The sequence below is a fragment of the Lithobates pipiens genome, unplaced genomic scaffold, assembly GCF_037356315.1.
Source record: "Lithobates pipiens isolate NorthernLeopardFrog02 unplaced genomic scaffold, aLitPip1_a1.2 Scaffold_30, whole genome shotgun sequence".
Classification (NCBI taxonomy): domain Eukaryota; kingdom Metazoa; phylum Chordata; class Amphibia; order Anura; family Ranidae; genus Lithobates; species Lithobates pipiens.
The window spans coordinates 178,079,597-178,107,072 of record NW_027507791.1 but is presented as its reverse complement, the minus strand read 5'-3'; the positions used below and the strand labels follow the sequence as shown (position 1 = coordinate 178,107,072).

The window sequence follows — 27,476 nt, the reverse complement described above, 5'->3', positions numbered from 1 at the left end:
GGAGAAGAAGAGCCAGGCCTGCATGCAATCCGTAGCAGTAAAACCAAATCTACACGGGTGCCACGGGTTACATGCTTGACGGCCGTCAGAAAGTTCACCCAGTGGGCAGTAAAAGTGATATACCTTCCCTGCCCGTGTTTGCTAGACCACATGTCTGTGGTCAGATGTATCTTGGCACCGACACTGTGTGCCAGAGATACATTCACTTGCCGCTGAACATGGCCATATAGCTCTGGGATGCCCTTCTCTGAGAAATACTTCCTTCCTGGGACCTTCCATTGTGGTGTTCCAATGGCCACAAATTTTCGAAAGGCCTCCAAGTCCACCAATTTATATGGCAGTAGTTGGCGGGCTATGAGTTCTGACAAGCCAGCCATCAACCGTTGGGCAAGAGGGTTATCCGACGTCATCATTTTTTTACGCTCGAACATTAGGCCCACGGAAGCCTGCCTTTTTGCAGAAAAACTTGAGCTTGGCGTGATGGAAGGTGGAGTGGAGGACAATTGTGAGGAGAGAGGAGAAGGAGAAGTAGAAGACGAGGCTGGATGGTGAGAGCCTGGAGTGTGGCTTTGTGTGTTCTGTTGCTCCCACTGGGCTCGGTGATGGCTGCTCATGTGCCTTCTTAAGGCGGTCGTCCCTAGGTGAGTGTTGGGCTTACCACGACTAATGCGTTGACTGCAAAGATTGCAGATGGCAACGCTATTGTCAGCAGCGGACACGTTAAAAAAAGCCCACACTGCGGAGCCATGTGCGGGTGTCCTGGGAGCGCCAGATGTGACCGTACATGGTCGATGACTCGCTCCTGATACATTAGCAGTCTGCTTTGTCCCTCCTGTGCAATGTAAGTTATTCCTGCTTCTCCTCCCTATCTGCTGGTCCATATCTCCCTCTGAACTCCCCTCCTCTTCTTCTCTTGTGGGCACCCATGTGACATCACTAGACATGTTATCATCGACGTCACCTTCCCCACCGCTATAAGTAGAGATCTCGGAGTAGGCAGCAACCCCGGGGACCAACCTCCTCCTCGGGCTGATCTGGGTACTGTCGTCAGACTGCTGAGTAGCGGTTGTTGCTACCTCCTCTTCCTGATCCAATACCAAGAGTGGCTGTGCATCAGAAATGTCTTGATATGGATCGGAAAATAATTCCTGTGACTCAAGCGGAAGGTATGTGGTGGTTGTGGTGGTGGTGGTGTTGTTGGTGGTAGTGTCTTTGGGGGTGCACATAGCAGAGAGTGAAGAAGAGAGTGCAGATCGAGAGGATGAGGAGGGTGCAGAAGAGTAAGGCTGAGTGAGCCACTTAACCAAGTCTGGTGCGTCCTTTAAAGTAATTGAACGCACCTTCTTTAACTTCCCACTTTTGCTCACGCCTGTTGCTCCTGCCCTACCCCTACCACCCCTGCGGAAGGGCCTGCCATTTTTTAAATGACCCTGTGACAAAACTCTCAGTCCCTATACTGATAAAGGTCTGCTGCAGTATAGGGCAGCAGTCAAACTCAGCAGTAGTAGTGCACCTCAACCCTATGTATTGTGGACCTATACCAGTCCTTAAGGAATAGCAGACTGTACCTCACTCAACCCTATGTACTGTAGCACCCTAGACCTTACCAGTCCTTATAAGGACCTTTGTGGAACAAGTAGGTTGTGAATGATTAGCAGACTGTACGTCAGTCCCTATACTGATGAAGGACTGCTGCAGTATAGGGCAGCAGTCAGCAGTAGTGCACCTCAACCCTATGTATTGTGGACCTATACCAGTCCTTAACGAATAGCAGACTGTACCTCACTCAACCCTATGTACTGTAGCACCCTAGACCTTACCAGTCCTTATAAAGACCTTTGTGGAACAAGTAGGTTGTGAATGATTAGCAGACTGCAGCAGAAGGACAGCAGTCAAGTATAATATTCTTTCTATATTTGGAAGAAAGAATATTATACGTGTACAAGCCTATTACCATACCAGTCCTGAAAAGAACCTTTGTGGACCCAATAGTAACAGCTACTGATTAAACTGACTGTCCCTCACTGCCTCACACACAGCTTCCTGCCTGTCCCTATTTAAACTGACAAAACAGAGGCTGCTGGAACAATAACTTGAATAGCACTTTTGTGAACCTAATAGTAACAGCTAATGATTAAACTGACTGTCCCTGCAGCACACAGCGTCCTGTCCCTTTCTCTACACTGACAAAAGACACTCAGGCTGCTGCAACAATCACTAGCACAGCACTGCCTCAAACCTATATCCTGAACTACACCAAACACCTATACCAGTCCTGAAAAGACCTTTTGTGGACCAAATAGCTAGCGATTTGGGTCACTGCAATCTCTCCCTGCTCCACACAGCAACCTCTCCCTATAGTGACAGAAGAAAGAATGTAAAATGGCCACCGGATCGGGTCTATTTATAAGTTAGGGGGAATGTCCAAGTGTCCATGTGCTGTAATGTCTCAATTGGCTGTCCTGTACCCCATGATGGATGTGTCATCATAGGTCAAAGTTCTTTTTCACAGTAAACACGGAAGTCCGCCGGGCGAACGGCGGCAATAGTCCGCCGATTGGGCGGACAGCGAACAGCCGAAATTCGCCGTGAAACGGCCGCCGGGCGAACCGTTCGGCCATCCCTAGACAACAGTTTTGAAGATGATAAATAAATTCTTGATTAGGATCGTGTTTAGTCCCGGTAGTCTATAAACCTTAAGTTGGTGTTAGCCCTTGTACACACGGTCGGAGAATCCATCGGAATGTGTCCTATCGGACCGTGTTGTCGGATAATCCGACTGTGTGTGGTATGCATCGGACTGATTCCGTCGGAATATCCGTCGGACCCAATTTTCCAACTTGTTGGAAATATTTTCCGACCAACTGGTTCGATCAGACATACTCCGATCATGTGTAGAGAATTTTGATCGGACCAAGTGCCACGCATGCTCAGATCAAATTCCTACATCAAAGCTATTGGCTACTAGCCTGAACGTAGTCCCATCATAACGAAATTACGTCATCACGTTCTGAATGATCGGATTTTTCGACAACTTAGTCCGACCATGTGTATGCAACAGTTTCGGACAAGATCCGACGGGCAAAATCCGACGGACAAAATCCGACGGATTTGGTTGTCGAAATCTCCGACCGTGTGTACAGGGGCTAAGACTTTTGGTCCCTTCCGGGTAATAGCAATCGTGAGACCCTGGTAAGCTAGGGGATGTGAGGCTTCATATATGTAGATGATATATTTTTAAGTCACCTGTAGTGGGCTAAGTGCATTCACCCAATATTAAAAGTACTTTACTGCTCATATGGTGTATATGCTGTTGGTCTCCGTCCTCCGTGATCCCCCCCGTGGATCTGTCACTGGTCTCTGAGCACTGGTATCAGTGCATAACCGGCTATGACTTTGCCTATGTTGCTGGCTGTGTACCGTCACGATTGGATGTCTCCACATGCAGTCAGTGTTCTCAACGATGGGAGCTTGGTAAAGCGGTGTTACATGACAGGACAATGAGCTCTCCTGCAGGGATCAACCCTCATGGTCAACAGTCAGTGTGGGAAGTTTGGTTAGTCTTCAGGATCATGAAGACACCATGATAGGGGACCTAGGCAGGACTGAATCTTTCCTTGGCATTTCCTCTGTAACTGAGGCTTTTCAGTCTGAAAATAAGGATTACAGCAGTCATATGGGTTTAGTAAGAGGTTTGTAGGATGGAGGTCAGGATAACAATTGGAACCAATCTTCAGTTTGGCAGTGTTACTTAATTATTTTATATATGAATAAATCATGAAATATATTGTGCAAAATTAAGTGTGTAGTATGGGAGTGGCCTTTTTAAAAGTCTGATATAATTGACAGTCACTCATGGATGGTTGCAGCTCCTCAACAAACATGGACCAAGTAAATCCTCCAGACTTAGCACTAGAAATAAAAAACAAGCAGAGAGTGCGACCATTTAAGTGTACATTTTATTAAAACAACAGATAAAAGCATAAATGCGCTCACATGTGGTTCAAATGAGCAGGCATAACAACCACACAAAAGGAATCACTCCTGCAGGCTCAAGATGGATGATTACATGCAGAGTTTGGCAGGAAGATGGCCAGACACTACAGAGCGATGCCAAGAAGTGTGCAGCAGTAAACAGAACCAGTAGAGTCCACGGAAGCTTAGAGAGAAAGGCGGTATTGCCAGGATGGACAGATGATATCAGATTGCAACGCAGGCATGGCTACACAGTTTAGGGCATACACGCTTTTTTCTCAAGCCTAGTACAGATGGAATCACCCAGGAACAATTTAGAAGGGGGCTAGGACAGGCCATACTATGAATATTCAAATATACCAATATATTCCAGATATTCCTTGCTGCAAAGAAATGCTGTATAAGTATGAACACAGAAAACAATACAAAAAATACTGCAAACATTACCAAAACATAGCAAAAATCAGCAATACTTGTGAATAAAAATGGAAAAAGTCATAATAGTAAAAAGAAGAATAATAAATACAAACATAAAATGTGAATGCAAAAACAATTTAGTAAATCAATTTAATAAAAAAATGATAGAAACAAATACAGTCATTTTGAGTAGTTTTTTTAAATATATTTCTTTATTGAGCCCATTGGGGAAAAAGGTGTTCAAAGAAAATATCCAAAACGCTCTTGCTCACAAAGCCTTTTGAAACCTTCAACTTTGGAGTAAGTATTGGGAATTTGTTCACCCAAACTTGTAATTCTTTGGTGGACTGTCCATGTACTTCCCTAACGTGTTTTGGCACTCCCTTGTTCCATGGCATGCCAATGTTCCCCAAACTTTGTCCATAATTTCCTAATGGTCCTGCCAACATACAGCATATTAGGGTGTAGATAACAAGTTCTGTAGAACAATTATAGAACATAGGCTCTTGCCACCCAATCAAATTAAAATGACCTGTCACAAAGGATGTTTACATTCCTTGTGACAGCAATAAAAGTGATAAAAAATAAATAAAGCAACAGTGTAAAAATAAAAAAATACAAAAGCATTTCATCTTTCTACACTAAAACATCCCTACCAGGTTTCCAAAGAGGTTGCCTGGACCGGGACAGATTTTGTCTTGTTTTTTGAGCTTTCCGGAGGCAACCTGACTTTTTTATATTGCACACCCGATGATATGCAAAAAGAGGAAAGTATCAGTCCAAATGGTGGATTTTGTAATAAGATTCCCCAATGTCTGGAAAGAATCCTTTCTATCATTTTATACTTATTGTGGAATTGTATGATAAAGCTAATTGGGGCTAGATCAATATTTTTGTTGGAATTTTAAGCTTTGGTAGGAGGATCTAAACAGGTTGTGAAGACATCTTCAATGATATTGGGTGAATAGCCTTTTCCTTAAAACTTTTGTTTCCAAATATGCCCTTGGTCTATATAATCAGTACCTAAAGTGCAATTTCTCTGGAGCTGATAGAATTGGCTCTTGGGAATATTGTTTTCCCATTTCGGGTGATGGCAACTACTGGAGTGAATGTAAGAATTGCCAGATATGACTTTGAAGTAATTCTTTTTAAATAACCCTAGATCCAGAAAAGTCAAAGTTAAGTTAAAAAAAACAAAAAACGAAAGAGGTAGTATAAACTACATGAGTTAAATAATCCATAATGATTATTATTACAATGTTGAACAAAATCAGTGGTAGTGGAGGGTGGAACGTCTCAGATGATAACAATATCATCAAATGTATGTTCCAAAGAACACCAGATGTAGAGGAAAGTGAATATGGCTATAGATGTAATTAGCCTCCCAGAGACCCATGGTTACATTAGCATAGCTAGGTGTAAAATTTGCCCCTATAGCTGTGGCTGTGGTCTGGAGATAAAAATCATCATCAAAAACAAAATATATGTTTTTCAGGCAGAAACGTGACCCATCCAAGATGAATCAGGCCTGCTTGTAAATCAGATCTGATTGTGTAAATAGAAAATGTTCATCTGCTTGGAGGCTTATATTGGGAGCTATAGAAGTATATAAAGAATTTACACCCAGTGGCAATCAATAGTATAATGGTTCCCATCTATATTACTGAGCAGTTTCTATGAGGTGGGCCTTGAGGTAAGAGGGCAATTCTTTCACCAGAAGCTGCAGAAAAAAATCTATGTACTGGGACACTCCCTATGAGGCCACCATGGGTCTTTATTCCAAGTGCTCATTTTATATATGAAATGTTTCTTTTTTAATGGAATATGCCTTAATAACTCCTCTTTTTGTCCTGGCTGTAATAGTTCATCTGTGATGATTCATTCTCCTCTTGGTTTGTATTATCTAAACCCCATTTTCCTCATCATCCAGAGCAATGTCCTGACTCCATTCACTTCAGTCTTGGGCAGAGCTTTTTCATCTTTTTTAACTCTTTAATTGCTTCTTCTGACATGCGATTATCCCAGATCCTAGAAGAGAGAATATAAACGGTCATCAAATTTCAGCAGAATGCACTCACACTATTTCCCAGCATCCTCCAAGATATCTATTAAAAAGTTCTAGACTGCAAAAAAATATATTAAAAGTCAGCAGCTACACTATTTGTAGCTGTTGACTTTTATTTAAAGGACATTCACCTGTCCAGGAATCCCGTGATGTCGGCACCCCAAGCTGATCTGTCCATCAGCTCTGGGTACAAGCGCTGGCTTCTTGTCTAAGGGAAACAGGAAGTGAAGCCTTGCAGCTTCACAGCCTGTTTTCTACTGTGCATGCGTGAGTCGCACAGCACTTTCTGAATGGTTCCGCTGTCTTCTGGGACCTGTGTGTCTCCCAGAAGGTAGCGGGGGGAGGGGCCAGAAATTCTGTAGATCGCCACAAAAGAATTGTGGCGATCTTACCCGGAAGTGAGAGCGGGTACCTGGGAGGAAGTAAACAAGCGGGTGGAGTGCCGCTTTAAAGTGATTCTAAAGGCAAAGGGTTTTTGTTTTCCCTAATGCATTATCTGCATTAAGGTAAAAAATCTAATACCAGCTGCCCCCCCAACTACCACCTTAATCACTTACCTGAGTCTTGTATCTATCCATCCCTGTGCTCATCTACAGTTCTTCTCTTCCCTCTTCCTGTATTCACAGGATAGAGAGGCCACAGCGGAAAACATTGGCCGATTAAATCCTGTGAGTAGGGAGCAGGGGACATGACCAAGCCAAGCTGTGTGTGTCTACAGAGCTCTGCAAGTGTGCTTGCATGAGTGCTCCAACAGAAGCCGCCTTGTTATGGAGGCACACACAGAAGAAGAGGAGGGGACAGTGCTGGCGGGGATCCCAGAAGAGGAGGTAAGCTGCCACTCTTAGCAATAATATTTCACAGAGTAGGTAAGTATAACATGTTTTATTTTAAGAAAAAAAATTCCTTTAAAATTACTTCAACCACTTGTGGAGTGCCTGCCCGCAATGTATTGTGAATGGGTGGCCCGCACAGGCAAATCTACAGTCATTGCCTGCTTCCAGGTTTAGGGTGTGCAAATGCACACCCCCATCGACACCTGCTGTGATTGTACAATGGCTCATGGCCGGGACCTGCTGATGTTGACAATAAACACAGAGCTCTCTACAGTGATCTCTGTTTCTCATCCTTCCAAAGCAAGGGTGAGAAACTTAAGATCTACAGTAGTAGTAGAAGCAGCACACTTTACAAATATTTAGACACATTTAACCACTTGATCACCCTAGATGTTAATTCCTTCCCAGCCATCGTCATTAGTACAGTGACAGTGTATAATATTATCACTGATCACTGTATTAATGTTACTGGTGATGTCAGTGGCAGTAAGTTACCCCAGCACTATTGCAGTCCCATTGTAAGTCATTGATCACTGCCATTAGTAGTATAAAAAAAGTATATAAATCAAAATACCAGTATATATACCATAGTTTGTAGAAGCTATAACTTGCAAACCAGTCAATATACACTCTTTGGGATTTTTTTTATCAGACAGGTAGCAGAATATGCTGTAGTTTGGCCCACATTCTTGAAGATTTTTTTTTTTTATTGGATATGTTTTGTAGCAGAATTTAAAAAAAATGTTTTTTTTTTCATAATATTCAGGTTTTTTTTGTTGTGATCAAATACCACCAAAAGAAAGTTAGATTTGTGTGAAAAAAAGAGTTAAATGCTTAATAGCAAAAACTGCTCTGGTCATGACAGAGGTAAAAGCCTAGAGGTTGTTCCCAATCAAAAGTTAAATATAAATACTTTTGACATACAAATAGTATATATAAATTAATCCAATTTAGGCATGCCCTTCTCTTCCTATTAAAAACAGACAACATTGTCCAGGGGCTATTTACTATATCTTCGTCATTCAGATAATAGAAATACCCTTTTCTATCTTATACTGTAGCTAGAATCAAAGTAAATATAATAAACATAATCATTTAAAATATAGCAATAATGCAAATAAAAAGAATCCAATATAAGGGAATCCAATTAGTAAGGCAGCATATGCATCATTTAGCAGTGCCACTGATGTTTATGTATAACTGCAAACTTATAGATGTTTATATGCATTATTGCTAAATTTTAGCCAATCTCTAAGTGGTGTCCGAGCTTAATAGACATCCTGGTGGTCCAAGACCACTTTTTGGTTTCCAATATACAGTATTTAGATAGTGGTGGACACCTGTCTGAATAAGGGAGGAGGAACTCCAATATCTACCTCAAGATTTTCTAATACATCTGTCTGTTATGCTCACCAAACACATTACAGTCTGATTTTACATTCACCATTAGAACTGCCAAGAAGGATGTAGTGCAAGGATCTGCCTGATTGTGTAGCGATTGATTGGATAGTTTAGGTAAGTCATCATCTAGTATATATAGTTTTTATAGATCACCATCTTGTAGGACTTTAATTACTTACTAAGCAAGAATAGAGCTGGCATGCGTAAGGTATATATACAAAATTACAAAAATGGAAGGTGCTCAAGGGACTTTGAATAAAATTTGTGCATTTCATATTCACTGTCTGTGTCCCTCAAACAATAAAAGTTTTTCACACATTTAAAATCCTAGAACACGGGTGCAGGTATGCGCACATAATATCCATAGTTACATAAATAATGAAATGACTGGTAATCCAGAGAGCAGATACTTATGTATAGGATCTCAATACGTTTCGCAAGACAGCACTTGCTTCCTCAGGAGAAATGTATATATACAGGACAGAGAACATTTTAGAAAGTCTTTTTTTTGGCTGGAAAAACATCCTCTAGAAAGTGCTTTGGGAAGTAAAACTGCATTGGATTCAAATTATGTGTCTTATTGAAAAATTTAATAAATTGAAAATCAGCTTTGCTTTGATGAGGTGCCTGAATTTGTTTTCTTTTTCCATACTTTTTCCCCTTTAGTTTAACCTGGTGATTTAGATAGGAACACACTTCATAGGGGTCACAATCATAATCTATCTAGGAGAAACAGGGTTGTCAACCTAGGACAGGGATTGTGTTATGAGTTTATAACAGATCCCCTCTCTTCTCTTTTTTGTAACATAAGGTTAAGTGTTCTTTAGTCCAAGGAACAATGCTAACCAACAACAGGTAGCGAGCATAAGAAGTTGTCAGCTCACAAGGTTTCTGGCTGGATGGGCATATACAGTGTGTGTATATATATATATATATATATATATATATATATATATATATATATATATATATATATATACATACATATACACACACTGTATATACACACTCACCAGCCAGTTTATTAGATACACCTTTCTCGTACCTCTAGTACCGTTTTTCGGCCCCCTTTGGCCTTCAGAACTGCCTTAATTCTTCATGGCATAAATTCAACAAGGTGTTGGAAACATTCCTCAGAGATTTTGGCTCATATTGACATTATAGCATCACACAGTTGTTGCAGATTTGTTGGGCTGCACTCCCATGATGCAAATCTCCTGTTCCACCACATCCTATTGGAGCTCTATTGGATTGAGATCTAGTGACAGTGGAGGCCATTGGAGTACAGCCAGTGGTGTAACTATAGGTGTCACTGCATTCGCACCTGCGACTGAGCCCTCCCATTCTGCTGCTGTGGGGGGCCCCAAGACCCGGCATCTCTCCTGCACCCCTGGCTGTTAGTTTAACATGAGGGGGGGTGGGAGGCAGCAATCAGCAGCTCTATGGTGCCTATGAGCCGCGGAATCTCCCCGGGGTTTGTAGTTCTCTCTCCGAATGTATACAGTGGAGAGGGGAGGGGCCTCTGACTCAGGCATGTATTGGCTTCACTCTTCAGTGAGTCGCTCTGCTTCTACACTCTTGATGATACATGCCCGGGTCAAAGGCCCCTCCCCTCTCCAGTGGATACAGTCGGAGAGTGAACTACAAGCCCCAGGGGAGATCCCACAGCTCATGGACATCATATCGCCGCCTCTCATCTCCTCCCAGGTGGGGGGTACAGAGATGTAATGGGGGTCCAAGGTACACAGAAGAGACCAGCCAGGTACAGGGGAACCTCTGAAAGGGGGGTGACTTTCTGGGGACCCTGAACTAAGGGGGTCCCTCTGGGGACCCTGATGTAAGAGGGGCTCTTCTGGGGACCCTGATGTAAGGAAGGGGCTCTCTGGTGACCCTGATATAAGAGGGGCTTTCTGGGGACCATGATGAAAGGGGGCTCTCTATGCAGACCCTGATATAAGAAAGGGGCACTCTGGGGACCCAGATGTAAGGGGCCTTCTAGGGACCCTAAAGTAAGGGGAGGCTCTCTGGGCACCCTGATGTAAGGGGGGCTCTCTGGGGACCCTGATCTAAGGGAGCTCTCTGGGGACCCAGATGAAAGGTGAGGCTCTCTGGGGACCCTGATGTAAAGGGGGGGCTCTCTGGGGACCCTGATGTAAGGCGGGATCTCTGGGGACCCTGATGCAGGGAGGGGCCCTCTGGGGACCCTGATGTAAGGGGGGTCCGCACTGTGTGTGTGATTTCGTGCGCACGCGTGCGTGTGCGTGTGTGTGTATATACAGTATCTCATAAAAGTGAGTACACCCCTCATATTTTTGTTAATATTTTATTCTCTCTTTTCATGTGACAACACTGAAGAAATGACACTTGGCTACAATGTAACGTAGTGAGTATACAGCTTGTGTAACAGTGTAAATTTGCTGTCCCCTCAAAATAACCTTAACAGTCAGCCATTAATGTCTAAACCGCTGGCAACAAAAGTACACCCCGACTGAAAATGTTCAACAGGTATTGCACTCAGTTGGAAAGACCCTAGGCCACCTTCAACTGCAATGTGGCCTAACCACTTAAGGTCCGTTTTGCTTCAGGAGCGATCCGTGATGAGGGGGCAGCCATTGATTTCTCGCGATCGCTCCTGGCGAATGAGAAGCTTCCCCTGCCTGTGAACTGTAAACACAGGCAAGAGGAAGTGATGTCACTCTCCTTGTGGCGGTCTTTTTGACTGGAACAGCGAGGAGAGAAGACATCTAAGTAAGTGCACCAAGAGTACACTGACACATAGGTACACATAGGCACACTTTTCACCCCCCAGTCACCCCCGATCACCCCCTGCCCCCCCCAGTCACAGTGTCACTGATTGCAGTGGTCATTTATTTACTGATCACTGCATTTAGTGTCATTTGTGACTGTAAAAAGTGTCAGGGCAGTTAGCTTTAGACCCCTGTAGGTCCAGGGTAGCCCCCTACTCCCCTAATAAAGGTTTAACCCCTTGATTGCCCCCTAGGTAACTCTTTCACCCCCTTTTGCCAGTGTCACTAAGCGGTAGTTTTTCTGATTGCTGCATTAGTGTCACTGGTGCCGCTAGGTAGCCAGTTATTTTTTTTGTTTCACCGCCAGGTTTTTATAGCATTAGGTACCCCCATATACAACCCAATAAAGGTTTTAACCCCCTGATTGCCCCTAGAGTTAACCCTTTCACCAGTGATCACCGTATAAGTGTCACTGGTGACGCTGGTTAGCCAGTTAGTTATTTAGTTATTTAGGCTCCACATCAGGTTTTTATATAGCGTCAAATACCCCAATATATTACCTAATAAAGGTTTTAACCCCCTGATTGCCCTTAGTTAACCCTTTAACCAGTGATCACCATATAAGTGTCACGGGTTTGCTTTTTATAGCATTATGGCACCCGCAATTTATTACCCAATAAAGGTTCAACCCCCTGATCACCCGGCGGGTGATACCAATTAGGTTTTAGGGTCTGCGTCACCCCAGGCAGCGCCAGATTAGTGCCAGTACCGCTAACACCCACGTGCAAAGCATACACCTCCCTTAGTGGTATATTATCTGAACAGATCAATATCTGATCAGATCTATACTAGCGTCCTCAGCAGTTTCCAAAAAACGCATTGTTATATTGTTAGCGGGATCAGCCCAGATACGTGCTAGCACCTTCGTTTTGCCCCTCCGCCCAGCCCAGCCCAGCCCACCCAAGTGCAGTATCGATCGATCAATCACTTACAAAACACAACACACATAACTGTAGCATTCGCAGAGTCAGGCCTGATCCCTGCGATCACTAACAGATTTTTTTGGTAGCCTTTTATACAGTCGCTGACAGCCTAGGTGCTTTTTTTACCTGTGAATCTCACTAGTTGTACCAGTAAATTTAGAGCCCAAAATGGCAAATTTAAGGAACACTAATGAAGAGGCCTACACTTTTCTGAACATGACAGATAGTGAAGAGGAGGTCACTCATCTGTCAGATTCAGGCTCAGAATACGATCCTGTAGAGGACAGCGGCTCCATGACACATAGCTCTGGCGACGAAGGTGAGGTCCCTGCTAAGGTCAGGCGTACCAGATCCCGATCTTCTGATGTTGTTGAGGTGCAAGAACCGCAGGTCCCTCATATGGAGCAGAGAGCCAGTACTAGTGCCGCTATTCCTTCTGGTGAACTGGCAAGCACCAGCGGCCTAGTACACCCTGGACGTACATCCAGCACTGAAGTAACACTTGGTGATGTGGCGAGTCCCATAAGTGCAGTTCAAGCTGGCGAGGTGGCAAGCACAAGTAGTGTCCCGCTGCCACCAAGAAGAAGACAAAGGCAGGCCAGTTGTTCCCATAGTGTCCTTCCTGCAGAATTTGCCAATCCTGATTGGGTACCCACCACTTCTGCAGAACCTGTACTTCCCCCATTCACTGGCCAACCCGGTATTCAGATGGAAACAGCTGAATTTACGCCATTTGATTTTTATTCGCTGGTTTTCACGGAAGATCTCTATAGATCTATTGTGGACCAAACCAATTAATATGCTGGTCAACACATCTACGCTAATCCCCAGTTGCCTTCCCTTGCCAGAGTTTGGAAACCAGTTATATTTTCCGAATTTAAGACCTTTCTGGGCCTTTCCCTCAACATGGGCATACATAAATTCATGATGTTGTGAACGTATTGGTCCATGCGCCCAATTGACCATATGCCCGTGTTCTCTGCCTCCATGTCCAGGAAACGATACGAGCAGATCTTGCGGTTCTTGCACTTCAATGACAATGAACTTTGTCGTCCTCGTGGAGACTCTGAATACGATCGGCTCTACAAAATTCTGCCCCTCATAAACCACTTCAACCAACGTTTTGAAGCCTTGTTTATTCCCGATCAAGTTGTCTGCATTGATGAGTCCCTGATTAAATTTTCTGACCGCTTGTCTTTCAAACAGTACCTTCCCAGCAAGCGTGCCAGATACGGGGTCAAGCTCTATATGTTCTGTGACAGGGCAATAGGCTATACATGGCGCTTTATAGTTTATGAGGGGAAAGATAGTTACGTAGAGCCGGAGAACTGCCCAGATTACATAGGGAGCGCTAGCAAGATAGTGTGGACTTGGTGTCACCCTTATTCGGAAAGGGGTACCACTTGTACATGGACAATTATTACACAAGCTTGCCACTGTTTATTCATTTGTTTGATCAGCAGATTGGAGCATGTGGCACCATGCGACCTAATCGCCGGGGCTTTCCCCAGCGGCTTGTAGATTCTCACCATAGCCTGGGGGAGAGAGCCTGCTTGCAGTGTAATAACTTGCTCGCTATGAAGGGGAGGGATAATAAGAATGTTTTCGTTCTTACCTCCCTTCATGCAGACACGACAGTCCAAATTACTATGGCGACCGATGTTGTTGAGAAACCTCTCTGTGTCGACAAATATAACCAAAATATGGGAGGGGTGGACCTCAACGACCAGTTGTTGGCGCCATATCTAGTTGCCTGTAAGGCCAGACGCTGGTACAAAAAAGTTTCTGTTTACTTATTTCAATTGGCTTTGCTGAACGCTCATGTGCAATACGGAGCTTCAGGGGGGACTTTATCCTTCCTTACATTCCAGGAAGAGATTGTCACAGATCTTCTGTAGCCAGACAGTTCTGCACCTCACCATTCCCAACCAAATGTAGTAAGCTGGCTGCATGAGAGGCATTTTCTGTATGTCCTCCAGAGTACCCCTACCCAACGAGCCCCCCAAAGAAGATGTTGTGTCTGTACCAAGCGTGGATATAGGCGTGACACCCGTTATTATTGTCCACCCTGTTCTGACAATCCTGGTCTTTGTATTGGTGAATGTTTTGAACGCTACCACACACTAGTGAAGTTTTAGCGTAGGGTACAGCATTTCACAGACTAGGACACACTTACACAGGGTCTCCCAAGATGCCATTGCATTTTGAGAGACCCGAACCATTACAGTTGTTGCAATTACAGTTACAAAAAAAGTTTAAAAAAAAACACAAAAATAAATAAAAAAAATAAAAAAAAATAGTTGTCGTTTTATTGTTCTCTATCTCTCTATTCTCTCTCTATTGTTGCTTTGTATTATATTCTGCAATGTTTTATTATGTTTTATCATGCTTGCTTTTCAGGTATGTAATTTTTTTTATACTTTACTGTTTACTGTTATTGTTTTATTGTTAACCATTTTTTTGTTTTTAGGTGTGCCATTGAGCTGCAGATTTATTTATCTTGACAGCAACAGCGCTTGCTCCCACGATACATAAAGCCGTGACTCCAGTGCTGTAGGAGTTGATTTCACCACCACAGTTAAAAAAAGTGCATATATGCCGAAGCATGGGGGCAGCAGGGGCGGAGGAGCGATTTTGCTCCTAATGCAACGTACATACGGTCGGAATCCCGATGGAGGCTTGCCCGTGGAAAAGTCAGACCGTGTGTATGCAGCATAACTTTTTTGTGGGAGGATGCCCCTATGCATCGGCATATATAAATGGTGCATTTATGTCCATCATTAGAAGTGGGTAGATGAAGGGAGGTATTCTAATGGTGGGCATACCCACCGATCAATCTCTTTTTTTGTTCAACTCTGTATGAACAGATGATCTGTCAGTTTACACACACAGCCCCGGTTCTCTGTGTGCCCCGAGCAATCTCGGGAGCCCAGCGGTGATCGAGACCGATAGGCACTTGCATCGGCTCGGGGAGCAAGCGGGGGGCTGTGCGAATCGCCATTATGTCATGTCGGTAACATAAACGGCCACTAAGGGGCGCTTGCGTGCCGACATGACATAATGGCGATTCGCACAGCCGAGCCATGCTGCCGCAGCACATCTGCGGTGGCTGGCCGGCTAGCGGCAAAAGTGCATGTGTGTGTAAAGGCAGGTGTCCCAATGCTTTTGACATTATAGTATATGTGTTTGTGTGTATGGGAGAGAGGAGGTTATTTTTTCATTTATTCTATTTCATTTGATTTCATACTTTTAATGTATGCTTTTTCTATTTGCTACTATCACAAGCGGACTAAAAATCTCTCTGTGATAATAGTGACAGGTTCTCTTTATGGAGACCTCTAAAGTCTACCATGTCACAAACAAAGCAGATTTGGAATAAAGGGCTCTGATCTATTTACACAGCTGACATTTTTGCTGTGAGTTTGACAGATCTAAACCTGAAAGTGCTCTGAGCTAAAGACTTCTGGGTCCATTTTTATCAGATCTTCTCCAACCTACTCTCCATCCTAAAATCCCCCAACGTTCTCAGGCTGAAATTTTAACAGGGTGAGCTTAAGGACTGGAATGCAGGAGTTCTACTGATGTAGAAATGGTCAGGTGACTGTACAGCCACTTAGATCACGTCTACACATTCTAAATATGCTGCAACACAAAAGTATACAAATCTATCCCTGCAGGTCAAATTTTATCTGTAATCGCTAACAGTGGTTACTGATCAAATCCCCCATCCCCTTCCCTAAAGCAGTTTTCCACTGCCCCATACAGATCAGAGACCCCCAGAGGGTGCTGCAGAGGATGTTTATATACAGATGGGGTGAGAAGGGGTTGCAAGTATTTTTAGGAAAACATTATTTCATGTCTGAGTGTAAAAAGATAAAAAAATAGAGAGTCCGGGATTGGCTACATTCTCATACATTTATTTCATGTATGTGATTTAGTTATAAAATTGTCCCAGAATATTATTGTCTCAGTCAGTCCTGTTATACTCACTGTAATTCCTCTATCTGGCTTGTTGTCAGAGCTTCTATCAGATCCCTGAAATTAGGACCTTCCAGATTGTTCCATGACAGATCCAGTCTCCTCAGTGTCTGGTTATTTCTTATTCCAGATGCCAGGTGCGGGCAGGAACTGTCTGTCAGGTGATTATCAGACAAACTGTAGAAGAGAAGAATGTTACCAGAAGAAAGTAAATTTCTCCTCCAGGAATGAATGTAACTATTCTCTACATAAATTGTACTCTTTTTTTAATTGGAATCATTCACTTTATAAAACTTCAGTAAATAGAATTTTATAGGAATTTTTTTTTTTAATGGGAGCACACACCCCAATATTGCCATCCATGTGTAGAGACAATGATATTTCCATTCACAGGATCACCACAGAATACCACTAGCATGACTCGCATTGCACTAAATCTCCTTGTGTATGGCGCATGGATCATGTCAAAAGGCAGTGTGAGGCCAGACTCAACATTGCTAGTGATTGGACGAGATGATTTTTATCTGATATTTTATTTATCTCTTCTGATAATAGCTCTATGCTCATAGGAAGTATTAGGGAGAGCCACTGACATAGAATAGTAAATGCATAGTAATGGGGAGATCCCCTGACACTGAACAGCTGTTATGATTACACATTTTATTTGCCATTCCACCGACACCAATAAAACAGTTGCACTGTACAGATACCAATGCAAAAAGAGCAATTTTCCATGTGCATGAATGTATCTCAAGGTAACACACAAAACACAAGGACCTTGCGAGTATATATGGTGTCCTAATAAACAACCCAGATCATGGTGCTGATGTCTTTGTAAATTACTTGGTTACGAGTGCCAATTGTGGACCAATTCCAGTGCCACACATAATGCTTGTAGTTGAGCATTGTGTGTGGCATCGGAATTTGTACATAATTTGTACATAATTGACACTCTCAGCCAAGTCATTTTTAAAGACATCAACTCCGTCATCTAGGATGTTTATTAGGACATCATACACATTATGTTTGTGTTTTGTGTGTTATCTTTTGGCTTATTCTACCCTCAAGTGGATTTCTACAGTAGCGGGACTATTGGAACTATCATTTTGTCTTTTTCAAGCATAGGTGCAAATACAATAAATGGCTATGTGAACCTGAATTTTATTAGATGATACAGCTTTTATCTTTTTACCCTTTGGACAATTAGGAGGTGATGTTTCCAAGAGGGGTCAGTTCACATTACACTGGTGTCAGGAACCTGAAGCACATACAGCAGGTGAGAGCTGTCAGAATGGGCTGTTAGATTAGAGTAGAGTAGTGCCAGGCTGTTCTAGAATATGTGTAGATATCGGGAGATCCCCCAACACTGAGGTTGAGTTCACACTTGTGCGAATTGGATGCGGGTTTCCCCCACATTCAATTTACATGACTGGAGGTTGTGACTGGGTCTCAATGGACCCTGTTCACACATCTCCGTGGTGGCTGCAGAGCGAATTGCACAGTGGTCTTGTGCATCTTTAGCTCCATTTCAGGTCCAAATTCAGGCACAAATGTGTGCCTGATTTGTCCCTGAAATGGAGAACAGAGACACCCTGGACCCCTGCTGTGAGCCACATTGGTATTAGATGTGAACCCAGCCTCAAAAGTGGATCATCATGTTAAGTGACAGGAAGCTAATATGATCCTCTGATTGCTCATTGCGGCAAGAACAGATTCCCCGTTAATGACATTCTATAATCTCATCTATTTTACTAGTTACCAGGTAAAATGGAAAAACAAATTTTATGGTTATGTTATGGTTTAAGGTTTTATGAAATTATTTCATGGCTGATAAAAGTTTGATGACATCCAATCCATTTGACCAATACAATTGCATTATTGATGATAGTCATAATAATATATATATATTTTTTTATTAGTTATGTGGTGTAGATATAAAACAATCCCAGAACATTTGCCATGTACCTGGTCCTGAAGCTGAAATACTGAGAGGGCTCTCCTTTCTGAGTGCTCGGTGTCCCTGAAGGTGGAAATAGGGAAGCACAAAGCACAAAGAAGCAGGGATTTCCGGCTGGGCCACACATGAGAGATGTAGGCATGGAGATCCCTCTGCAGGTGGATACTAGATAAGGTGAGCAGCAGGACCCAGGAGAGCTGATGGTTGTGTGGACTGCACACAGCAAGAAGCAGGTTGCAGTGGTAAGTGCAGCAGGCTGGATACAGCAGGTAAGTACCACAAGCTGGAGCAACAGGTAAGTACTACAGGCAGGTACAGCAGGCTGGGTACAGGTGGTAGGCACCAAGAGGAATCATAGCAGACAGGGCAAAGCAGGAGGCTACTCAGGGATGGTAGCAAAGACTGATGAGTCAACAGGCAGGAGATCAGAGACATGGTTAAGCCAAGGTCATACGCAGGACAAGAGAAAAGAGCAGATTTGTGGATAATCCGGGGTCAGAGTCGGGAGAGAGACAAGATGTATCCAAGGGTAAGTGTGGTCGGTAAGGGGTAATCCAGAAGCATAAGCAAAACAGAAGAACCGAAGCTGAAGACCAGGCAGCAATATCGATATGCAACAGTCACTCTTTTAAAGGCCGGAGGGTCCCAGGATCTGTCACGAATTGCATGCGCCATGGCACATGTGGATTTGCACGTTCGCATTGCATACACAGCCATATAGGAAATTAGCCACTGTGCCAGGCCTATGGGCAACTCTCCTGACAATCAGCCCTGTTATACTCACTGTAATTCATCTATTCGGCTTGTTGTTAGAGCTGCCATCAAATCACTGAAATGAGGACCCCCCAGATTATTTTCATTCAGGTTCAGTGTCCTCAGTGTTTGGTTATTTCTTATTCCAGATGCCAGGTGAGTGCAGGAACTGTCTGTCAGGTGATTTCTATCCAAACTGTAGAATAAAAGATTGATATCAGGTATAGGAAGAGATCAAACATCACAGGGGCGCAGCACCCTTCTGACTTTTTTTTTTTTAAGGAAGTTAACTAGCAAGGCCCCGACAACAAGTAAGCATGGCATGAAGAAAAACTATAAGAAAATGTAATTGAAAAAAATGTCACTGTAAATTTAGCCTACCTAAAGTTAGCTTCAGTAAGAAACTTGGCATTCACTTTCATTCCCAATCTTTTGTAGAATGATTTATCACCAAGTCTACTTCAGAAGTCCATCAGGAAGGCAGAACAACTGTGATGCAGGTTGACTTGCTTTCATAGTTTCATGCCTGGTTGGCCTCAATTCTAGCCTGGTTGCCTGCTCTGAGATCTGGCCCTACTTGCTGGGTTGAGTTCTATATACTACTTACACTGAGCAGGAAAGTGCTCAGAGGTCAGTAGTATGTAGGGCAATGTCCAGGGGTCAGTAGTACGTAGGGCAGTGCACAAGGGTCACTAATATGTAGGGTAGTTTACCAGGGTCAGTCGTTTATAGGGCAGAGTACAGGGGCCAGTAGTTTGTAGGGTGAGTACAGGTGTCAGAAGCTTTTAGGGCAGATTATAGGGGTCAGAAGGACAGTGGACAGGGGTCAGTAGGGTTTTGGACAGGAATTATCAGGGCAGTGCAAAGGAGTCAGCAAGGCAGCATTTCGGGGGTCAGTAGGGCAGGGCGATAGGTGTCAGTATAGCAGAGGACAGGGGTTCTCTGCTTCCCTACTAACTCCTGACCTCTACCCTACTGATCCCCAAGAGCAGAGGACAGTGATCAATGGTGTACAGGGGCAGTGGGCAGAGATTTACCCCATAAACAGAGCATTTACGCATCAGTGACATACTGGCATTTATTGTTTTGGCACGAAGATCAGCACCAGCCCTCCTCTCTTGTCCATTCCATATGTCACACGTGTGCCTGGGATGAGCGGAAGAGGAGGGCCAGTGGGGAGCAACGCAGTACACTAGGCATGTACCTTCCCTTTACCACTATGGAGAAGAAGCACTTCAGATGGAGGGTCGTTAGGGCATAGATGTGGTCTACCCATCCCTGCCCATGATTAACGGGCAGATTGTGATTGATAGGTTGTTTACCCAGCTATACATAAAGCCCCTTTCACACGGATGATCCGTTCAGGTCCACCTGTCAGTTTTTCCGGCGGACCTGAACGGATGCTCCATAGAGGTCTATGGAGCGTCGGATGTCAGCGGTGACAAGTCCGCTGACATCCGACCGGCTCTTATCCGAAAAAGTGTGACGGAGGAAAAAGCTATTTTTCCATCCGTCATCGAATCGGAACGGGTGACGACAGACACTGCAATCCGTCGTCACCCAATCTCCCATAGGGGAGAGCGGCGCTGTGACAGGTCCATCCCTGCGCAGTGTGCAGAGACGGACATGTCATCTTCCTGCTCAGCGGAGATCGCTCCGGCGATCCCCGCTGAGCAAGCGGATATCCAACTGATACGATCCATGCTCCATACACAAGGAGATTATAGCACAATATGAGTCATGTCAGTGGTATTCTGTGGTGATCCTGTGTATGGAGATATCACAATCTCTACACAAGGAGGACAATATTGGGGTGTTTACTCCATTGTAAACCTTTTCTCATAAAATTACATTTACTGGAGTTTGCTAAAAAGATCTAATATAGGGGGCGTGGCTAGCCGCGGACTGAGATGACCGCTTGATCCCTCAGCGCCGCTCAGCCTAAGGACAACCAGCAACTCACAGCGATCGATCACAGCTCCTACCCCCTCTCTCCTTCACCAGAGAGGAGCGGAACCATCGGGCACCCGATCGGTATGTCCAGCAGTGGACGTACCGGCCCTCTCCAACCCCGCCGCCTCACACATTACTTCCAGAGAGCTGACATGTTAAGGACACAAGATGGCGACGGCGCGCTGCCACACTCCTCACTGACTGCAGCTGAGAGCTCTCTGCTGATCATCCCTGACGAGATGGATAGCTCCACCGCTGCAGATGACACCTCTCAACCCTCGCCTGCTGACAGAGGTAAGAGGGCTGCACAGTCCCCAGTCCTTTCACCCAGCAAAGCTCCTTTAATCAAAAAGCAACACTGGGACACCTCAGCCCCTGCAGGCCCTGAACCACCACCCCATGACTCCTTAGCTGCACTGCCTGCTTCTGACCAGCCAGCGTCTGAGCACACACTTATGCTCATGCTGCTATCCCTACAACATGACATCCATAATGAACTACGATCGTCGATCTCCACGCTACACTCTAGAATCAATCAAATTGAAGATCGCACAGAGGATATTGAAAAGTTACTCACTGAACATACTGCGGTCTACAACGAAATGGCGGACGCGCATGATCATCACTCTGATGAAATTCACTATCTGCAAGCTAAAGTCGCAGATTTAGAAGATCGCTCGAGAAGGAATAACATTAAATTTAGAGGGATACCGGAGTCAGTTAAACCCCCAGATTTGACCCCCTACATACAACAATTATTCCTCTCACTTATACCGCAATTGTGACAAAACGACATGGTCATAGACTGAGCACATCGACTTGTTAAACCCAACCACCTCCCTGCATCCGTACCCAGAGATGTACTAGCGCGTATCCACTTCTTCCAAGTGAAAGAAAAGATCATGGCGGCTGCCAGATCCACTTCTCCACTCCCTGATCCCTACTCCTCGGTGCCCCTGTACGCTGACATCTCTGCTGCCACTGCTCAGAAAAGAAGAGAGTTTGCTCAGACTACAGCAACCCTCAGGAAGAACAACATCCCTTACAAGTGGGGCTTCCCTACCAAGCTGATAGTCACACACCAGAATCAGAGTACCACCATTTTCACCCCTAAAGATGGTATCAAGCGCATGATCAACTGGGGCTTAATCACCGCCTCGCCACCGGAACGGCAACACCAACGGCCTCCGCCATCATCATCCGCCTCGGGTACAAGACGCCATGCTCCTGCTTCCACCCACAGATGAAAGCTACCGTTTCCTTTCCTATCACAATGAGTGCCCTTTGGAATCTTTTTTTTTGTGCCACTGATCCAGCACTACTTCACCCCATCTATGTCCTTGATGAGCGTACCAGAATGTACACTCCGTTTTCTTTTCCCCCGGAGAAGGAAAAGTGCTAAGCACTTGAACACCTAACTGCTTCCTTGTTTTTTTTTTTTTTTTCCTCTCTCTCCCTTTTTGGTGTATACATTTTTTTTTGTGTTCTGCGCTAACTCCGTAACCTACCATTGCGTTTTACAAGTTATGTATACCGTGGTATAAGTTGGAAGGCTGGCCGCAGGCTAGCCTTAATTTGTAGGAGGAGTCTGAGGGCTTTAAATCCCTCCTCCTCCTCCATCAGAGCCTTCGTCGGCTCATTTCTGGGTCACGGCCGGCGCACGTCACTTCCGGCCAGAGGCAGTAGTTCCCTTCCATGCTCACGTGGGGTGCCATCCATCCTCACCTTCAGAGCACCATTGAGGGGACCGGCGCCCGCTTCTCTAGGTTCTTTCTGGCCTCATGTGGGGGCCGCCGCCTGCCTGCTCTTCCCGGTGGTCAAGCTGTTCACACATGTCACGCTGTAAGGGTGGGGGGTGGGGGTTGGGCGGGCGGTTTGCCACATGGTGCTGCGAGGCATTTGGTGCACGGGTCAGTTCCGGACACGTTCGGGCAGCCGAGCCCCCCCTCCATTCATTCCAGCCGGCATGTCACTTCAGTCTTAAGCTGCCCTGGCTCTGCTTCCTCCGCTGTCACCATAGAACCAGGATTTCAGTTCACTTTGTGTGGCCAGACACGTCAGCATACGTGAAAGTGACTGTTTTACATTGCTCTGATACAGTATATAGGACATATGGTTGTAATACTCTCCTGCTCCTTGCTAGATACAATCAAGTTAGCTCATTACTGAATTACGATTGGGCAGGTAAACAATGTGGTTCAGACTCATCAGCTGTGAAGGTCTTTTGCACATAGAATTTCACATTGGGAGGGTCCAGCTGACATCACACCCTCTGCTACTGTTAGTAGTGCTGTGCCTGGTTCCTTTTGGGCGGGCGCCCTGTGTCCTTTGGCTTTCGGCTGGGGGGCGGAGCTCCGGCCCTGCAGCTGTCTGTACTCCAGCTCCTCCTAGTCTCCGCCCCTCCTGTTCTCCCTTGGCATCTTGTCAGTCTCCTGCACTAATATACGTTATCATGTCAGGACACAGGAGGACAGTATAATTACTCTGAGACCTTCAAATGTTTTTTCATGGCCCCTCGCATAATATAGATCAGGGTCTTTGATGTCAAATTCTATTAAGTTCAAACATGATTTGGGCAGTTTGTATGTCAGGGCCCTACCGCAGGAGGCATGTTACAGACAGCATAATTTGTTGGCTTCATGTGGAACCCACAAGTTTTCATCCACCCATCTTCCCAGCTGCCGATCACAGCGGGGGGGGGGGGGGGGGGGTCTGTCAGCCCTTACGCAGGGTAAGCTCTGCTGGGGGGGGGGTATCCGTACGGTCACAGGGGAGTCCATCTGCCCTTAGCATGCCCCCATTCATCTTATATAATAACTCAGTGTCCACAGGAGTTGCGGTATGTGCATAGCAGGAGTAGTTGGGCGGTAGCTACCATATTTGGATTGTTCCATGGCAATGGTGTCATCTTTCCACTTGTCGCTTGCCAGCCAGTTCACCTCCCGGGAACTCTCGCCATGCGCTATGGAAGGGATGCCCACACGCTTCCCGGTTTTCATGGGGGGGGCCCTCACCCACCTGTTCACCTCCCGGCACTCTCGCACCACCCCCCCTGCACGTCCAGGCAACCATTTCAGCCACAGGGGTTTATCACGGCACTCAGCCCCAGGTTTCTGTCTCTGCGTTCTTCTGTCATCACGTTCTGTCCAGGGGTTTCCGTCATATCGTTCGGTCTAGCTTTTTTCCGGCATAGTGTTCTGTCCTGCATTTCCGTCCTGCGTTTCCGTCCTGCGTTTCCGTCATAGCGTTTCTGTCCTGCATTTCCGTCATAGTGTTTCTGTCCTGCATTTCCGTCATAGCGTTTCCGTCCAGCGTTTCCGTCATAGCGTTTCTGTCCTGCATTTCCGTCATAGCGTTTTCTTTCCGTCGTAGCATTTCTGTCCTGCATTTCCGTCATAACGTTTCTGTCCAGCATTTCCGTCATAGCGTTTCCGTCCTGCATTTCCGTCATAGCGTTTCCGTCCTGCATTTCCGTCATAGCATTTCTGTCCTGCATTTCCGTCATAGCGTTTTCTTTCCATCGTAGCATTTCTGTCCTGCATTTCCATCATAACGTTTCCGTCCAGCATTTTCGTCATAGCGTTTCTGTCCAGCATTTCCGTCGTAGCGTTTCTGTCCAGCATTTCCGTCGTAGCGTTTCTGTCCAGCATTTCTGTCATTGTGTTTCTGTCCTGCATTTTTGTCATAGCGTTTCTGTCCTGCATTTCTGTCAGATCCGTACGGGCTGAGGTTTGTTTCATTTTGGTTTGTCTTCCCTTTATTTTCTCTCCCGTATAACACACATCATACGGTGCACGCTCATTTCTTTGCACGTCTACCCACCACGGTTTGTGGGTATACTAGGCCGGAGGGTTGTTGCTACCTGTCTGCTTTCTGTCATGGCGTTTTGTACGTAGCTTTTCTGTTAGCCAGGGCTCATTACCTGGTCTGTCATGCCTACGGACCATACGGGCTGAGGTTTCGTTTCAATTGATTGCCGTTCCGCAATCCTCTCGCCCGCATACCATACGTTATACGTTGCACGCTTTTCCATCTCACTTGTACATCTACCCACCACGGTCTGTGGGTACACTAGCCCTGAGGGTTGTTTGCTAGCTGTCGCTGTTGTGCTGTGCTGTCATAGCTTTTCCATTCGTAGCATTGTCGTTCATAGTGTTTGTTAGCTGGGGCTCACATCCAGGGTCTGTCACGTCTACGGACTCATACGGGCTGAGGTTTCGTTATTAATTGATTGTCGTCCCACAATCTTCTCGCCCGTATACTGTACGTCATACGTTGCATGCTTATTTCTTCACTCTTGTTCGTGCACCCACCACGGTCTGTGGGTACACCAGCCCGGAGGGTTTGTTGGCTTTCTGTCTCTGTTTTTCTGTCATAGCTTTTCGTTTGTAAACTTTCATGTCATAGCTTGATGTTCGTAGTATGTCTGTTAGCTAGGTCTCACATCCAGGGTCCGTCACGTCTACGGACCCATACGGGCTGAGGTTTCGTTTTTAATTGATTGTCGTCCCACAATCTTCTCGCCCGTATACCATACGTCATACGTGCACGTTCACCATACCTTTACTACTACCCACCACGGTCTGTGGGTACCTCAGCCCTGAGTGTTCGTTTTTTAATTACCTGTCTTGGCACTGCAGGTTGCTCGGGCTCACTCACTACATACACTAGGGTTGTGTCAGCATTAGGTTCATATTCACGCGCTGTTGGTCTTGTCATTTCTGCACTTACATCCTCATACTTGTCAGGTACGTAGGGGTATTGTTTCGTGTGTTAGTTGTCTGTTCTCTTTTTGCTTGTTGCGTTTTTCTTGGTTCAGGGTTTGGGGTGGGTTGCGGAGGAGGCCGGTGCACATTCATCCCTCCACCGTCGCATGGGGGTTCAGTGCTTGGTAGCACCCCATTTTTAGGGGTGGGACCAAACTCTTAGCTCAGTTATCGCCGGGGTAACCCTTTCCCGGCCTCAGCTGGGGGGGCAGTATTCAGGGGGTTATTCCCCACTCTGTTCAAACCTCTCACATCCACCAGTGCAGCGCATGTTTCGTGCAGGATTCTTCAACCCAGTTCATGAAGTTTCTCTATGCGCTCTTATTTGTTAGTCAGGATGGTGGGGTTCATAGCCCGTTAGGCTTGCACTGAGGTTTCAGCTGCGGCTCCTGTTCTTCTCAGTGCGCCTTCAGGTGTTGTTGGAATTTCTCACAGTGGCTTGTAGAACTGGGGGCAGTGTGGTCTCGGGTAATCAATCTGGCCAATGGTTCTTATCCAGAGTTTGCAGTGGGCTTCTTACAAGGCGGGATGGTCTCATAGGTTCATGTTTATGGCTTTCGTTCAGGCCTTGGTAGTTGGGGTTATCGTTTTTCCGTATGAAGACTCTGATACAAGTTGGAAGGCTGGCCGCAGGCTAGCCTGAATTTGTAGGAGGAGTCTGAGGGCTTTAAATCCCTCCTCCTCCTCCATCAGAGCCTTCGCCAGCTCATTTCTGGGTTCCCACCCACCCGTTCCCCCATATTTTCATAATTTCATTTACATTTCATACATTCTTTCAGGGTATGCCCTCTTTTAGGCATACTGTCCAGCCAGGCCAAGGCACACCTCAGGCCTTGGTAGTTGGGGTTATTGTATTTCCGTATGAAGACTCTGACTACAAGTATATTTGGTTTCCTATAGAGTGTTAGTTGAGTTTACTACTGTACTTACCTTTTACAGGTTTACCCCCTCATACCCTCCCCCTGATACACTCGCTACCGGGGTACGCCTCAAAGCTTCCCCTACCCCCACTGCCTATCCGCCTACCAACATGTCCATCACCTTTACATCCATTAACGCGAAAGGCCTAAACTCTCCTTACAAAAGGAGTTTGTTGTGGAAGGAAGCCTTAACACACTCCTCTGACATATTATGTGTACAGGAAACACATTTCGTGTCCAACAAACCTCCCTCATATTCCCACAAACAATACCCTCACTCCTACTTTGCCAACGCCACCAAGAAAAAAGCAGGTGTAATGCTTGCCATACGATCCACAGTTTTGTTCCAACCAATCCACACAGAAATAGACCCAGAGGGCAGATTCATAATATTGAATGCCATTATCAACAACCAGAACATCACCATTGCTAACATTTACACACTGAATACAAATCAACGCCCTTTTTACAAATCACTGTTGAAGAAGCTGACACCTTTTAAACAGGGACCCCTAATCATCTGCGGCGACTTCAACCAAATTGTTGATGCCTCACTAGATACCTCCAACCCTGCCCGCAAAAATTCCACCTCTTGCCTCCCTACTCCACTCAGAAGACCTTTATGATCCCTGGAGGTGCCAACATGGCTCCGAAAGGGATTATACGTTTTTTTTCCCACACACAGCAAACCTATTCAAGGATAGATCTCTTCTTAACCGACAAGCATA

At 45.3% G+C, this 27,476-nt stretch overlaps 1 protein-coding gene across 3 annotated transcripts in view; it reads right to left on the bottom strand.

Annotated features, from left to right (window-relative positions):
• Positions 1-3,940: 3,940 nt before the first annotated feature.
• Positions 3,941-27,476, bottom strand: part of LOC143943362 (NACHT, LRR and PYD domains-containing protein 3-like) — a 255,369-nt gene continuing 231,833 nt past the window's right edge. For 2 of the 3 annotated variants that reach the window (XM_077465088.1, XM_077465089.1), the window contains 3 exons: positions 19,141-19,305; positions 16,412-16,576; positions 3,941-6,420 (listed from right to left, as the gene is read on the bottom strand). In XM_077465088.1, coding sequence (XP_077321214.1) covers positions 6,342-6,420; positions 16,412-16,576; positions 19,141-19,305 — 409 coding nt within the window. In that variant the 3' untranslated portion in view covers positions 3,941-6,341. The remainder of the gene's footprint in view (positions 6,421-16,411; positions 16,577-19,140; positions 19,306-27,476) is intronic. The other variant, XM_077465090.1, reaches the window with a different exon arrangement.